At 40.4% G+C, this 17807-nt stretch overlaps 1 protein-coding gene across 1 annotated transcript; it reads right to left on the bottom strand.

The window, feature by feature from the left end:
- Positions 1 to 1757: 1757 nt before the first annotated feature.
- immt (inner membrane protein, mitochondrial (mitofilin)) lies at positions 1758 to 16736 on the bottom strand. Its single transcript, XM_067598473.1, has 14 exons — positions 16576 to 16736; positions 14998 to 15065; positions 14701 to 14893; positions 14375 to 14519; positions 11458 to 11550; positions 10983 to 11141; positions 10727 to 10860; positions 7768 to 7871; positions 6905 to 7040; positions 4528 to 4657; positions 3847 to 4070; positions 3575 to 3706; positions 2972 to 3101; positions 1758 to 2823 (listed from the first exon to the last, which is right to left on the bottom strand). Exons 1-14 carry the CDS (start codon positions 16615 to 16617, stop codon positions 2216 to 2218), a joined length of 2298 nt encoding a protein of 765 aa, XP_067454574.1. The 5' UTR covers positions 16618 to 16736; the 3' UTR covers positions 1758 to 2215.
- Positions 16737 to 17807: the final 1071 nt, after the last annotated feature.

Raw genomic sequence — 17807 nt, 5'->3', positions numbered from 1 at the left:
GGTGATAAAGAAACAGCAACAAGTGTGAGTCTAATAAATCCAAAATTTGTCTAACCTGAAAATGATCAAAACCAAGAAATTTTAACATTTATTCATTTATTCAGAGCTGTCAGTTATTATCCCAAACATAAGTAATTGCATTGCATTCACCAAAGAAAAAACATTGGAGGCCTTATTCATCATTTAACTTTTATGTAAAATAAATTAATTGAAAATGTGGCTTCTTTTAACTGCTGACTAACTGAATACCCATTCCATTATGGTGGATCTTAAGGTAACTTCATCATACATCATAACATTTAACCATAAAAAAATGTAGGAGGTACAGTAATAGGTTCCAAATAGAAGGTGTAAAATACAAGCATATATGAAAAATAGGGGCTAATGGAGAGGTAAAAGGAACACCAGATGAATCAATTTGATACAATTATTGCTTAGCATAACATCATCTATGGTGTCACATTGAACTCAGTATAATGTCAATGTAAAAAACACATTCTGTATTCATCATGAAAGTGAATCCAAAAACTAGGGAAATAATTTCATTTATCCTCCAATGATTTCCATTCTCTGATCTTTTTGCTGCTTATGTGTGTTTTTTGCCATTGTTCTCATTCCTAAGTATTTTCCTCGGTTCAGTTCAGTTTTCTCTTTTTTCTCACTGCTTTGACGTGGCTGCAAGCTTAGTGCCCAAGGCCACCTAGTAAGTGATTGAGAACTGTGCAAAATATCTTCCTCTGTTTTGGCTGATCCCTGCAAAGGAGAAAAACAGTGATGGCGTGAGGAGCTGCCATCTCAGTACGGGAGACAGCAAGTGTAGAGAAACAAAACAAAGCAAAATAAAACAAGACCACAGAGGGAAAAAACATAAGTGGGAAGTACCGCAGGATACCAAAAGAAAAATGTGAGTCAGGTCAGTCATATCAAATTGCAGAATAGTCACAAAAACCACACACAAAGTCACTAATACTCTTCACTGATTATGTGCAATTGACCTGTGCATAGAAATAATACTGGGAACTGTACCACTTAGGTATGGTAACAGAATTAAATTTACACATGTAAGAAAGCAGAGGGTTCAAGTCTGAACAACTGCACAGTAATCACACACACAGATATGAATATCTTCCAGGTTCTGTTCCAGAAGTAGAAAACCTTATTCAAAATCCCTATGACATTTGAAATAATGTAAACTACAAAAAAATCCAGCCTTAGAAATCTATATCGCTATATGTATAGATTTAAAAAAAAATCTATTTTCATTGTTTATTCAACTAAGTGAATATTTTAGTTGCCTTTAATGAACATCACTTCCCATGAATGTTATACATACACAGGGGGTCACGGCTAGTTCAGATGTGTGTAATAACAGCAGGACAGAGTGAACACTGCAGAGGTTTTAGACAGCAGAGATTACAGCTAAAGATATTTATGCATATATCCAAGCTAAGATGATGAGTACTTGCACTGCCATCCTGGTAAATTTTCATGGGAGCTGTAGTTTTTTTGCATTCTCACAAAGTAATTGTAACCTTGTTAAAATCACAACGGTTTCAACGTCTAAAGGCAGGTGCTGTAGTGTATGCCGGTATGTCCTAGAATATAGAAAGTAAACCAGGAACACATTTTATTTTTCCAGAAAGGCGGCTAAAAGAAATGCTGAATGGGAGAAGCTAGGGGAAATATGATGTCATGTCTTCAGCTCTCCGTAACAGTTAAACTGTTGTATGGGAGGAATGAAGAAATTTAACAGACAGTTTTCTTGTTCATGATTTATTGTAACATGTACAGTATTGACAAAAATAAAATGCAGCATGACATATTCTTTAATGTTAGGTTAATTAAATTTTCCATAACATTCAGGCAAAGCCAAAAAATAAATACCTGGATCAAACATGGGCCTGAATTGGCAAGACTAGAATCAAAGGGTGCATCAATTATATCATACAAGTAATCCTCCGGTGACATAGTGCTTTAAAACAAATGTATCTTAACATCCATCACTTGGTTAACTTCAGTTAACACCACTGAAAATCTCTTCTGAGTATCAAACACTGTTGTGAATCCAACAGCTGCCTTACTCCACAAAGAAGCAAGCTACATCCTCTACTGAGCTTCACTTAAATCCTACACTGTGCCACTATTTGATACTCAGAAGAGTAATTTTCAGTGGAGTTTTCCTTTAATGGCTGCCCGGTTAAATGGGAGTGGCAGCCTATGGAGCCTGGGTGGTTCCTAATCCCACAGCATTTGCATAAGCTGACAGCAAACTGACGACCTGCCTGGTTTCCAGTGTGAGTCTGGCTTCAGTCAGCCAGTCCTCCACTGCTCTCCTGGCCTCTCCTCTCAACTGGTTCACCAATTTAGCTGCTAACTCCAGATCCCCATGCTCCAAGCAGTAGCTAGCATATGACAGAAGCTTGAATGGGTCTAAATCCTCACTGCCCAGCTGGGCAGGTGGTGCTTCTTGTTTATCCTCAAACAGCAGTGCAGCTTGAATGTAGGACAAGAAATACTGGTACAAGGAGTTGTGAGATTCGTCAATAAGGGCAACCCGGCGAGCCAGTGAGCGTAGGGAGTTGAAGCGGGCACGGAGAGAGGCCTCACTGTACACACCACGCTGCAGGGATTCTCCTGGAAGAGCTGATGCCAGAGCCAGGGCAAATTCGTTGTCGTGGCAGCTGTCTCGCACTGCCTGAGCGGCGCTCTCTAAAGGCTTAGTGAGGGAATCGGCGTCAGCAGTCTTTAAAGTGTAGTTGAGAGCCTCCACAGAGAGCCAGAGCTGGTGAGCTTTACGGGCCTCCTCCTCTGCTACCACATGGCCTGCATTCACAAGACAAGAAGCTGTTAACATAACAGGCTTAATGATGTCATCCAAACTTTGCCATCCATATGTGATGTTCTTTGAAACATTGATTCTGCCTTTTTCCAGAGTGGTGTGTGGGTGTGTGTGTGTATATATATATCTTACTGTCTATGGCCTCCTCCATCCCCTTCAGTCTTGCATAGGCAGTGTTCATATCCAGAGTGAAGTTATCCAGCTGTTCCTGGCTCAGCTGACGGTAGTGGGTCTCCTGTTCCAGCATCTTACTGTTCAGGACCTGAACACAACCCACAGCACAGCTTTGAAGGAATGCTGTTAGAAGTATGCATCCTAACCATGACAAGCCAGTAGAGAGTGGATTGACGGATGCTTTGTACTGGCCACACAGACTGCAGCTCCCAGAATCCTCAATTACAGTGTATGAGTGTTGTTTTAATGATTTAACGATGTCATATGTGATCTAATAAGAAGAATACTAAAGATATGACCAAGCATTTGCTATCAGCTTTCAGTATACTTTTACAGTTTTTAATTTCATTTATTTTACCTTTATTTAACCATGAAGTCTCTTGAGATAGACAAGAGAGCAGTGAAAGATATACTTACATAGTATATATACTTACAGTATATACTAGATCCATACTTGGTACACAAGACAGTCAATACAATTGCTATACACATAATTCCCTCCTCTGTGCACTCTGATATTTGAATGTAATGTGCGTGTAGAATGTGGGGCAGTATGAAGACCTGCTCAGCCTCAGTTTTCAGCTCCTGCTCCTGGACTTTGAGGACATCTCGGACGTGGTCTGTGTGAGCAGCTGCCTGACGCCGGAGCTGAGTCCTCATCTCTGCCTCCATCACTTCCCTCAACTCAGACAGCTACAGACACACACACAAACATGTAATTATTCATACTGCCTAGTTATATTGATAAGAACTGATGAATTGGTGACTGTTGCGTGGCTCCAAATGAAGAGTAAGCTCAGCGACCCCTGAACCACCTTCATCCCCCTCCCTACCTTCTTCTCCTGCTCCAGCCGGGCGTCCTCCTTAGCGTGCTGCAGGGAGGTGTTAACAGTTTTCTCCAGGGCTTTTTGGTGTTCCAACTTCTGCTGCTCCAGCGCTCCATCGATGTGGATCTGCTCTCGGACTCTCTGCTCGGCAAGCTCTCGGTTCAGCTGGTCGATGCGACGGTGTGCATGGGCAATTAGGGCGTTCAGGTCATCCGCTGACAGTTTACCAGCTCAAATGCAAAGACACAAAGTTATTTTGAAAATTTGTCTTATTTTTCCTAAAGAACTCCATTTCAGATGTGTATCTGAACCAGGAAGAGCATAAGTGTGTCCCAATTACATCTCATGTACTAACAGTATTGAGGATATATATATATCATTCCACTTTACATTATTGCTTCATGTGTCACAAGTGATCTGCACTGTCATTGGCATTAACACTGATATTAAAGATGATAAAACATTAACTCTGGAAAGTTCTTCCTGGCACTGAATTATACCTGCTGAAAGTAAAACTGAACATCCAGGTGAGCTACTGGTCAAAAACACACACTGTACCATGTCCTGTCACACCCTATTGTCAATCATCTAATGATGGTAAAAAAAAGTGCCAGAAAAAAAACAAACTACAGAAATATGAATATGGACATGCTGAATAACTCTGTGATTGTGCACGTGTGTTCTTACTGAGGCCCTTCCAGTTGGCCTGGATCTCTGGAGTAAGGCTGCTTACTTCCCTCTGGAACTGTTGTTTGGCTTCATTAACCAGTTCACTGTACTGGGAAACAATTTTTGCTTCTGACTCTGCAGACTGCACCTATACACACACACACACACACACACACACACACACACACACACACACACACACACACACACACACACACACACACACACACACACACACACACACACACACACACACACACACACACACACACACACACACACACACACACACACACACAGAGTTTGGCAGCTTTATGTGCTGGCGATTCACAAGTGGGGTGTAAGATGGAGCATGAGGTAGACAGGCAGATTGGTGCAGCGTTAGCAGTAACATGGGAGTTGTATTGGACCACTGCGGTGAAGAAGGAGCTGAAAAATTCATTTTTGTGTTTGCGAAATCTATATCAGAATACAGATTGAGGGGTGGTGATAAGTGGGGTCCAAGCACGTTCTTTGTACTGTTGCGCAATTTTTAAAGCACAAGAGTGACCATATGTAAACAGAGTTCACAACAGACAGTGCAGAGAAACAGGATACCCACAGCAAGAGCTGAGCTGGATCGTGAACCTTGCAGTCACAGGTAGGGATGTCCCAGTCAAGTATTAAATATATAATACTCTAACACAAAGCCAAAGAGAACTTTTAGCAGCATGTTTTAGGTCAGCAGCGAGCTAAGACTGTCAGAAATAGACATGAACTCAAATCAGTTGTACTCCTCTGATAGCTCAGTTTGTTGCTGAGCTTTGCTTGTTTGTGTGACATGAACCTTTTTTGTATAATTAGTGCTAAAAATAATGTAAAGATGTAGGTGTAGTGGATGCAAGATCCTTTTAAAACAACTTTGACATATCAAATTACCCAGTCAGGTGATTTATTTTATAGCAAGACAATGAGATAATAGCTATTTTTAAATACATCAATTCTGTATCAGTTGAATTGTGTTATTTGGTTTGTAGAAGTGATAGAACAGCCTCTATATGATGGAAGTTCTGTTTAAATAGCTTCCAGTTGACTGTCTGCATTTCTCATGAATGGATGGATCTCTGAGTATATGGCTCTTTAATTTTATAGTGCATTTTACAGTGTATTTTAAAACATGTATGTTGGCTGGAACACTGTGAAGATATTTTAGAATGAAAAAGATATTTCCTCAGATTTTAATAATGCATTACGTGCAGAACATGTCGATATATGATGAAAATAAAAATAAATGTTCTGCAAACAGACACTGTTCACATTGCAGATATAAAGAGGAACCTTTGGGGAGGAACTTGGAAGAAACACAGTGTTAAAATGATCGTAACACTAAGGTGAAGCACAACCTCAAAACTAGCCTGACATGACCAGGTTAGTCTGGAGGGAGATGTTTCCAGGGTAACTTAGGTCAGGCTTATTAAAACCTCCTTTCTGAAAAAGAATTTCCTGAAATAAGCCTGATTTACTGAAACAAGCCAGGTTTAGCTGGTGATCTGGCTTTGTTTAACACTGGTGTTATAGAAGACTTCTATGGACACGTTGCCCTCTGTTGGTGGGAGTGCATAACACCAATATGAACCACCAGGTGGCAGCATCAAGGTAATGTCAAGATGAGACCAAGCATTTCATATCAAATCTTTTCTCTCTCCTCACTCTTTTTGCAAAGAGCATTGGAGTACGTATCGGTAGCAGCTTCTTATTGTTATCTGAACACTGCTGGTTAAAATGAACAGCGAAGGCAGATAACATCAGCAGTTCCTAAATAACTAATTCCATAATAGCTACAATAAAATGTTTTGCTGTTGTCTGATTAATGTGCCCTCCACAGCTGGCATCTGTGTTTAGTCAAAGACTGTGCATTAAGAGACATCACTCTGTAACATGTCGTGACAACTGGATAGATTGCCATGGATAGACATTTATGTCCAACTCAAGATGAATCGTAATAACTTCGGCAATCCCTGACTTTTAAACTAGCGCTATCAGCAGGTCAAAGTTTGGATTGGTTCAGTATTTAACCCCAATAGAATACTTGTTTATGACCAAATAAAATTAATGATTTTCCCATCAGCCTCCACTCCACATTAAACAAATTAGATACAATGTGTTAATTAGAGAGCTTTAGAGCTGCTGGTAGGCAGATTTTGTTATTTTTGGGCAGAACCAGGCTAGCTGTTTCCCCCTGTTTCCAGTCTTTGTGATAAGCTATGCTAACTGGCTACTGGCTGTAGCCTTATATTTATCTTACAGACATGAAAGTGGTAAAATCTTCTCATCTAACTCTAAGCAAGAAAGCGAATAAGCATGTTTCCCTAAATGTAGAGTTCATCTGGTTGTACGTGTAAAGTAACGTCCTTACCTTAGTGACCACTTTGTCCAAATCCACCACCATGTTATGGAGATTCTCCTCTGCTGCTAAAACAAGTGGGCGAACAGCAGTGACCTTCAACTCTTTAGACTTGTCAATCATGGACTTGAGACTGTCCAAAGCTTTACTGCAGGGAAAGAAGTATGGGAGAGTAGAGGGAGGGGTTAGTACAAGTGCATATAGGCCTAAACACACTGGAAGTGTCTGACGCGCGTGTTTTGAGTAACACCAATTGTTTTCAATGGCCGAACACGCACTAGAAGCATTATGATGCGCCTACTCCGACCTTGTTTCAATTCTTGGAGCGTCAAATGAGGACCCAGCGCCCAAAGCTGTTTTCTCTGCAGCCGAAAAAGAGAGAGATAGCGCAAGTCAGCTAGAGAGAGAGAGACAGTGTGGCGGTGGTCGAGCAAGGAGAGCCAGCAGTAGTGAGAACAAAACCGAATGAGAGAAATAAAACGTTATATTCTGATTATTTCACGGCAGTCACATTTTATGCACAAATAAATAACCATCAAACAGTCAACAAATGATTTACTGTGGACACTGACGCTCTCAGTTTCAGTTTCATTTTCCTCCTCTGCATTTCTCCTTTTAATACAAGGACAAGATGACAAATTTGTGTTGGTTCTGTGGTGTTGGAATTTCAAATCTGACGCTTGCAGTGCGCCATGAATTGACGTGCGTCAGTTATTGCTCCCAGTGCGTTTAGGCCTTAAGAGAACTGTTTGACAAGAGAAGTGGTGCAAGACCAGAAAATGTATCAGCAATGCCCTGTTTTCCCCACACCTGCCCCGTGTTAGCCTGTGTGTCTAACATGTGTGCATGTGTGTGTGTTTAGATGTATATCTTACTTGGCTTTCAATAGCGCAGTTCCAGCATCATTCACAGCGCTGGTTCTATCAGCAACAGAAGCTTCTAGATCCTTCCACTGGGCAGACTTCTCCTCAGGTGGAACCTGGATTTAAAAAGAACTGAAATCACTCCACTGCAAAACCATTATTTTGCCCATTAAAGGTGTCATGTCACAGGTCATACTGGTAAAATGTTTAGTTGTTCTAGGGCAGAGATTTTCCCAGGGGATGGAGGGAGAGAGGTGAGACATGAGCCGCAGTTTGCGCAAAACTCTACTGCAATTACGAATAAACAGATCAGAAATAAGAAAAAAATGTATAACTCCAGAACTTGCTTGAGAATCATCACGTGTTTTTCTTCATTATCAAAGTAATTCATTGATAGTTGTCTGTACATCAATGGGTACATTGAAAACAGGAACTGTTAACAGCTAACTCGCCATACTTTCAAAATGTCATCATTTAACCAAAATATTAACAAATGTAGGCTAAAGATGGGTAAAATATCTAAATCATGAAATTAAGTTATTAATTAATTATTTATTATTAACAATATGAACAAAAACTTATTTTTAGGATATAACAGGAAAAAATGTTATTGCAGGACTTGGTGGTTTTTTTATAACAGCACACCAACGCCAAATGACTTTGTCCTGACAATCTCAACCGTTGGAATAGCCTGAACATGCAAATTAGTTCTTGAAACATTTTTGTTTTCTTAGCTAGCCTGTGTGAGTGATGACAGACTGGAATAATAACTGTGCGAGGGGTCCTTGGATCTTCTAGTGGAAGTGATATAGGCAGTAACAAAATCTGAACACAAGTGGTCAGCTCGACACTGTTGGGCCTCATATGCCATGTGCATGAGGCAAAGACAGGCCTGCGCGTACTCATAAAGCCTGATAACAAAGAAAGGTGCCAAGTCACACAAAAGGACTTCAAATGGATTTCAACTCCCATCATGCCCTGCTCAAGTCACACCCTAGGCGTGAAATCTGGCAGAGTCAAACTCTCAGCTCGAGAGCACTCTGACAGAACTCGAGACTGGACCTGCCAGAAACACTCCAGGATTTCCTCTTCTCGGCCGTGATGTCACCGAGAGTATAAACACTCCACTTGCTCTTTGGACTGCGCTTCCAGCTGTTCACCTGGCTAACGTAAGGAAGTAACTCCCGTATGTACATGACTGTCTCTAGGCCACACCATCTCAACCTCGCTAGATGAGTAGAGATTTTCATTGTGTTCAACTGAGCATGTTACCGGATCCGAAGAAGACTGCTGTGCAACCCAGCCCTGCTTATTTGGTTGAGTTTATCACGCTGAACTGGTTTGTGTTTGTCCAACTGCTTGGATTGTTTTGTGTTAGCTTGCCATTGTGTGGAGATCATGGGTTGCATTCTATTTGTTGAAATCAGACTGCAGCTGGCAAATAAGGACATTTGCACGCCATGTGTTTGTGTAAATAAAAGCAAGTGCCACTTCTACGCACGATCGCTGAGATCTTTTGTTCTTTGGTGTTTTCACCCTCTCCTCTCTACTAACCCACCTGCATGTACACATACACACACACACACACACATTTGGTAAGCAGATAACTCAATTACAGTGCTCAGCTCTGTCCCCAAGTAATCCTATTGTTAGAGATGCGTGTTAAACTGGCAGACCCCATTAACCGTTGTCACTGTTCAAATCACACGGTCCACCATCTTGACCAGATAAGTCAAGATGGCGGATGTGACCGGTTATTGGTCCTTTACCTCAGGGTGGTGCTCCGTTATTATTAATTAATATTAATAATTTTTTTTTTTCTAATAACCAAACCTGCTCCTATTAAGTCCCAACAACACCTTGGAGACATATGATAGACACAGGAGTGAACAGCAACGTGTCTTGGCTGTCCACTTGTGTTCACATCACCAACGCATTTTAAAACCAAGTGCAAACAGCCTCTTACAGTCTTCGGCCTGTATTACAATAATGAAGGTCTAATTTACTGTCCAACATCACTGGCTAGATACAGTATCTTTTGCAAAACAGATTGGTCTGCATGTACTGGGGTAAGGTGGAAAAAAAAGAAAAAAAGTGCTGTGCTATGTCTCGTGCAGTGGAGATCACTAAGGTTAATCTGGTGTAATGGTGTATGAAGTTTTGAATTGGTCTTACAAAGCTAATTATTAAGCTATTACATCTAAAATGCACATACATGCTTGCCTTCTTTGAAGATCAACTGAGAAATATCTTGTGTGCTTGCCTTACACTGTCCGGGTGCGGCACTGTGCTCTTGTGGTTGAGTTCCACCTTTTTTGTTCCATTGACATAACTTAAATAACGACAAAAAAAAAAAAATCGATTTTTGGAATCTGTGAATAAATTCATGACCATAGATAATTCTGCCATTCATAGATATACCATCTACTACCAGGCCACAACATCACTGAATGCCCTCTGTTGCCAACATGAAACAACGCAGTCCTGAATCCCAGTGAACTCTACTAGCTTCCCGCTGCCGCTCCACTTGTTTCATCATTGGGAGCCAGCCCACTCCAATCCTCTTCTCAACACACTGCAAGACGCCACTGTCACACATTTGTATCTCTATCTATTCTCCCTTTTGCACTGCCTTCTTGAAGTTTGGCAACCAACAAGAAAATAACAAATGTCAACCTGTGACTATGACAAAAGTCAAAAGCCACAAACTTTCTGAAGCTACTGCTGTTTGTTCAGTTGTAATTACATGTCTAATGATGGTAATCACAGTGGACAGTCCATAGTGATAATGTAACAGTACCAGACCTGATTAATATGTAATATAGCACTGGGAGTCCCAGCTCAGTGCCCACCATCTGGCTCTAAGACTAAAACATACTAATTCACAAAAATCCAATCACATTTTTACACCTGTACCAGCATTACTGTAATCAGATCACATTCTTGTGGTCAGAGGCACTGTGTTCTATACCTCTGCTTCCATTGCTTCCTTCAGTTTAAGTGTGTGTCGTGTGATTGCCTGCAGGGCTGCCTCCTGAGCTCCTATAGCCTGCAGTGTTGCTTGAGCCGAGCTGGCCAGTGAGTCTTCAAGACTGGCTGATACAGCTGAAAAGCAGACATACACACAGACAGGAATCATGAGAGGCTGACAGGGAGTGGAACGGAGTATAGAGGAGGAGTTAAAAGAGAATTCAAAATTGATGTAGAGTGTATTGTTGCTAGCCTACATGCCAGGAGGTCCTGTTCCTCCTGGTCTTGTTGAGCAAGTCTGGCTGCCACTTCTTCTACTGGACGCTCTTTCAGGGGTTCTCTTGCCGACTCTATGTCAGGGTGAACTCCTGCTGTCACTGGGGTATCTTCATGGTCATGGCACTCTTTACACTCCTCTAGAAATCACACACATACAGATACAATGACACAATATGACACACACACACTCTTGAAAGTGCCATTTAAAAGTTTGGACAATCCTGTTTCCTTGAATGAGAAAGTGTGTCCAAACATTTGACTGGTATTGCATATATAAAGATATATACACACACACATATATACACCATATACGCACACACACACACACAACCAGCAAACAGATACAAACATTTATGATAGTAGACACTGACCTAAATGGGCAAAGGTTGAATTTCCACTTTGACTGTAACATATCAAAGTGTACAGTGGTGAAGTTCAGCCTAATGGTGTTACCTTTGACTGCTGCTGCCTCTGTGTCACATGGAGCAGGTACTGACGGGACCTCACTGATGGCTGAGATTATATGACTTGCCTCTGCGGAAGCCTCTGTATGGGACATAAATACAGAAAGGTATAGGCAGTTTGTGTGGTTGCATGTATGTGAGATGTGTGGCAACACTCACATGTGGACACCTTTCATGAGCCCTTGAAAACAAAAAGGAACAAAGTGTGTTGTCATGTTGTGGACCAACTGGACAAAATGTGAAATAATCAAAAACTTTAAATTAAAGTTAATTTTATTTTAACTGAGATGCATTTAAACGGAGGACTAAAAATTGCCTCCAATAAAATTAAGTGAGGCCAAAAAACACAATAAAAACAAACAGTATATTTTTGTGTAAGTGACAAAATGAATGTAATGACGGCACTGACCCACACATGACAGATCACCAGAGAGGCACAAAGATTTATTCAGTGACTGATAATAAACCTAGATCCATTTTTTGCACAAACAGCTTCAACTGTAGCATGGTAGTATTTATCACAGAGCTATTGTACAGTGTAACGCTCTAAAAACTGCAATTCTAGGCTACAAACTACAGTACAGTCCTAAGCAAGTCTAATCAGGCTGCAACTAATATTTTCACTATAGATTAAGCTGCTGATTGTTGTTCTTGATCAATTGTTTGGTCATTAAAATGTCAAAAAAGTGAAAAAATGCCACAAGTGATGTTGACAAAAATCTAAAAAGAGTAAGAAAACTAGCCAATGTTCAATTTTGAGAAGCAAAGGCAGTGAATTTTGGTATTACCAAAACAGAAGAAGATTAATTTTTTGTCTATCAACTTATCAATTAATAGACGAGTTGTTTCAGTTCTAAAGTCTAGTGAAAGGCACAGGAGCACAGCATTCTATGGTAAAGAAGAAGCTTACCCTTAGGGATCTCTGTGGTGCATAAAAACAACAGAGTGCATATCAAACACTTACATTTTAACAAAACTAAAATGAATCAGACAATAACAATGCATTGTAGGGTATAACATTGCAGCTCAGTCTTTCTCCCTGCTGGGTCCTGTTCTTACCTGTAGGCTGTTGTCTACTTTTGAGCTGTAAAAAGCCTTAAATATCAGTAACAGTCAACCTGAGGTGATTAAAACTAGCACTAGCAGCTAACAGAGTCCTCCTGGTCCCAAACCCCTCCAGGTCAAAAACCACAAATGAAGCCATTAGCTGTTTTACTAACAAGGGCAAGCAACATGAAAACACTCAATTTAGAGAGACATGACTGACCTGGGAACTCAGGTAAACAATACTCAGAAGCATTTCAGTGAAAAATTCTGCCTCCCTAAGGACTGGCCCAAAAGTTGCCCTTTTCTCTGCTGTTGCTGTTGGAATAGATATATTTTTCTGGGCCATTTCTGATTCCGTATTTCAAAATAAAATACTTAAAAAGAGAAGAAAATATTTTTTTTTAATAATTTGGTTTTTCAATAACAAATTTATACATTTTTTCTAACTTCTACTTTTTCAAATGTAATTTCCAGAATAAAATATTTTCTTATATTTGGGCCAATATTGTAATTTAAGACCTTTTAAGGCTGTGAGGACCGCGGATACCCTGACAACCCTAAACCTAGGATCTGACGACCACCAAAATTTGTGAAATTTGTGATTTGTGATATTGGGCTATACAAATAAAATTGACTTGACACTGCTTGTACTGAAGGCTATCTTAGCATGTTATTATTTTGGTTGGTTAAGAAAGGTTAGTGTAGGTTATTACCTACTATTATGTGCAAAGGCATCTGCCTTACAGGAAACAATTCTCTGGTGACTGAAAATGTGATCACTGATTAGTGTTTCGAGCCATTTCTAAACTAATGTAACCAAACTCTTTGTAATAGAAGAACATGTCACCCAGTGCAAAAGTGTGGCTCACTGACATGATTTTAATACATTTGGACACTAATGGAGGTATATTAAAAATATATATATAGAAAACTGCCAGCCAAATCCTTTAAAAAAGTAAAGATAAATTGTATCTATATAGTACCGAACCACTAAGCAATATTAAAAAGGTATAATATGTAACTATTCCACATAAAAATGTCTAAAAATGACTAGATCTATGTTATATATTTTGTTCAAAAGCATTTATTCAAAAAAGATAAAAGAGCAAAATACACAATCTGTAATCTTAGCTAAAATGTACTAAAAGAATAAAAACACACAATATGGAATCTAACTAAGTCTACCTATATACAGATGTGGATGTGTGTGTGTGTATGTGTGTGTGTTTGTGTTAACATGTGAACTGCAAATAGGGGAAAAACAATAGCAAGATGACTGAAGTCACATGGTGACTGAGTACCAAGCGGCAACCTCCAGGGCTGAAAAATGAAGCCAGTGCAAAGTGCCAAAAAATTGAAATTCCTCGAATGGCCTCTTGAGGCTGGCTCCAAAAGCGAGTCAATCCCTATAGACCCCCATGTTAAAATGCCCCACTTTACAGCAGAAATAAACATGTTTACAGCTTGGCACAAAAAGTGGTTTTGGTCTCTACAGCTAATTTCCACTTTCATGGCAAGTATATGGGGGGTGAATTTTTATTTTACAACTCACCCGTTTAAATTTTATTAAGCTGTAAAGTTATGCATAATTAAGGACGTGGCCACTTTGAGTGACAGGTTGCTAGCTGCTCAGTGGTTTGTTTCAGTAACCAGGCTTCATTCGGCCCGCCTCAGCTCCACCTCTTTGCCCATTTTGGATTAGCTGGGAGTCAGGTGGAGCCAGGCACTGCCAAGATTGCTATGACAATCAAAAAGTAGACCTTTTGCATTTAATCCTCAAAGCAGGAGGTAACACCAGTTGGCAACTCACAATACTACCAGTACATAATGTATGAGTCATAACCAGAGCACAGACTTACCCTCTATGGTCTGTGCAGGCTGTGTTGGGGATGGACTTGTCTCTTTGGCTGGACTCTCTGCTGCCTCCTTCACCTTTTTCTCTGTCTTGGCTTTGGATGCCTTCACCTGTTTGTCCAGCATGGAGGGAGGCTGGACCAACTCCATCTACACAGCAGGAACAACAAAACAAAGGATTTAACTAATTCAAAATCATAATTTAAAACAATTGGATTCATTTCCCAGCTCTGTTCTAAACTTCAGGAGTGGATTTCTTTCTTTCACAACCTGCTGTATTTTCAAAACAGCCTTAGCACATTACCCAGAGATGCTGTGAATACATACTGACCTGTTTCTTGATGGGGAGGCCGGCATCTTGGGAAGCAGGTCCCAAAGCCAAACCCAACAGCCAGTCTGAGTATGGAACGTTTTTCTCCACGGCTGCCCTAAACTTGTGGTCCCATTTGGCGTAGAGGATTGTACCTCCAATGCCACCACCTACTGTCACCAAGCCTGTAGCAATCACTTTAGCAGCAGCACCACTGTGGTGGAAGGAGACAGCGATGGATAGACATTAATCTGATGTGAGAATGTCTTACTAAAATCCAACAATTATCACAAGAAGCCTGAATATATTGTGTATTACCTGCTCTCTCCTGCTGTATAGTGCCGGCAGTGTTGCAGATTGAGTAGATCAGTTCTCCCATAGTTCTTCTAGAGAGAGAAAGTGAGAGGTAGACAGACAGAGAGGAAGACAGAAAAACAGGAAGAATAAAAGACCTCATTAATATAGAGGCTCCCTGAGAGTTCCTGCTTATGATAGTGCAGTTTCTAAAAACCATATTAGATTACACTTTAATGTCAGAATCCCGTCTTTTGTCACAAGCAAACTGTTTCACATACATTTGTACTGGAATGCATTCCATGATAAAATAACACCACCACCCCCCATGGGAGGGGGGTGGTGGTGTTATTTTCAGATCATTTCAAATGTTTCAAAAACACTCACACAGTAAAATGTTTTACTAAATTTAGAGAACTGCTCTGACCTGAATAAAAGGCAGTCTGACCATGAAACAGTAATGACATTTACTATTTAAAGACATTGTTATTATTATTATTGTCTTTAGAAATTAATTAATTTTTTCTTAACTTTACATAACCTCTTAAACTATAAAATATAAGCACAGATACAAAATACATGAATACATTCAAAAACATATCTGCCTCATCGTTCTTCAGCAGCTGAATGGACCTGAACTGCACTGATTTCAGACAGAAAGGCAGAACTAAAGAAATCTGGATTTACTGAACCTGCAGTCTGTTATCAGAACACAGGAGACAGACAGGCTGAGGGGTGGGGTTTAAGCATGAGAGAAATTAAATGAAAATAAACGTTGAATCGCTGCTTCTGCGGTCATTACTTCCCGTGGAGTCAACGAGTGGAAATACGGACAGCGCCTCTCGGCCACTGAAACACGCATTGTGGCCGGAGGAGGGATTACACCCGAGGGTTTAAGTGGACACACACATTGCGCCCCCTAGTCTACAGGCCGCAACCGACTACAGTGGTGACTTTAGATCCTTTCCAAACATGAAGTCGACATGTAAAAGCATATTTACGGAGTTAAGTGCCGGTCTGCAGGTTGCTTTTACACTACGTAGGTTAAACCAGAAATGTAGTTTGTTCTTCTTCCCGGGCAAACACGGAACAAGTAACTTTGAAATATTTCTTTAAGAAAAGATCGCAATCAAATCAAAAAATGTTGCTTGCGTTAGCCATATTGCAAAGACAAATCTGTTGCCACAAAATATATTTGCCATTTTCCCTTTTACTAATATGAAATAATAATGAAAAACGTAGGAGACGGAATGACTGTAGTATCTGACCGCCACTGAAGCTTCACGGAGCTCAACTCCAGCTCACTAATGGACGAAATGCCATTACGCATCTGTCACTTCCAGCTAACCAGCTAACTAGCACTGCACTGACATCGTCTAGTCCTGTTCTCACCGGCTCTTCAGTTGTCGTGTTATTTCTCAGACCTGACGTTAGGTAGCATTTGATGGTGAAAAACACAGCCGTGCTCACCAGAGAGTCCGCTGTGACACCTTGAGGCCGGCTGTGGGTCACTGAATGACAGCTCCTCTGGCTAGCACGCTAATGGCGTCACGGTGGGTAATGGTAATAAAGGAGGGTTAGTTGTGAAGATTATGGTCTTACCCGGACTGTGGAATTAGCTCCTCTCAGACAAGCCCTCAGCATGGTCTTCAATGCCTTTTAATTTTAGATTATAATCAATTTAACGCGCACAGTAGCAGTGGTTCTTTCCCCTTCCCTCTGCTTCTGCTAGTTCTTCTTCTTCTTCTGAACTTATTGGCGGTCGACAAACCAGCTTAAAGGCGCATTACCGCCACCTACTGGACTGGAGTGTGGAGCGGTAGATTGGCAGGCAAACAAACAACACAAAACGTTTAAATAAAATTACACTGTCAGCTAAGCCTGTTTCCTTTAAGTATTTAATTAGGTGGCTACATATTTCCCATTATGTTTCTCCAAGGAGCTTCCTTAATGTTATGCTACATTTTGCTTCATTTAATGCTGATAGTTTCCTTCTTTTCTCCTTATACACCACATTCTAGTAGCACATTTTGAACAGATTCAGGGTGATTACAGTGTGTGTATGATCCAGTTGAGTGTTTAACTATTTTACAAAGTTTTTTCTTTATAAAGAACCGTCCTTCCAGTACCAACATGTTTCTGTATATCACAGAGATGTCTTTCTGTGTCATTGATATCCCAGTATTCTTGCCACCCTTTTTACATTTACAGAAAACTGCATGTAGAACTTTTATTTTTCTTTCTTTATTGCGGATTTGTACAGATTAACATTTGCCATCAACCTGCACACCCACATTAAAGAAGCCAGTGTGACTGCTGGTGGTCTATGTCTTTACTTCAGCTGTGCAGTTCACAGAACACAACAGATAAAACTGCATTTTTCAGGTGTGCAGTCACTCCAATGCTTATACCATTGCCAGCATCCCCAGTATGAACTGACATTCCATCAGTGATATTTTTTTTATTTTTATTTTTTTACAATTTTAACGTTGAAATCTGGAACTATGAATGCAATACTCATTTTGTTGCCACTCAATATGCTAAACGGTTGACCAGGGTTATGGTTCAATAATAAACACTTTAGTTCTATTCATTCATTTTTCCCTTATCTCATTTTATGTCTTTACCATTATTCCTGTTGCTTCTGCTTTGCTAAATAACTTTTCCATGCCATAGTATCTTCCTGTTAGTGATGGGTGGACAATACCGAAGCTTGTGTCACCCAGCATGCTGTTTCAATACGTTGGGTCCTTCCCAATACCCACACCATGGCCACTCTCTGCTGTCGAGAGGGATATTGCCATTGATTTACTCTAAAATACCTACACAGGGAG

This window comes from Thunnus thynnus, chromosome 9 (genome assembly GCF_963924715.1).
Source record: "Thunnus thynnus chromosome 9, fThuThy2.1, whole genome shotgun sequence".
Taxonomy (NCBI): domain Eukaryota; kingdom Metazoa; phylum Chordata; class Actinopteri; order Scombriformes; family Scombridae; genus Thunnus; species Thunnus thynnus.
Note: the sequence above shows the minus strand (reverse complement) of the source record. Positions and strands in the feature narration are given on the sequence as shown.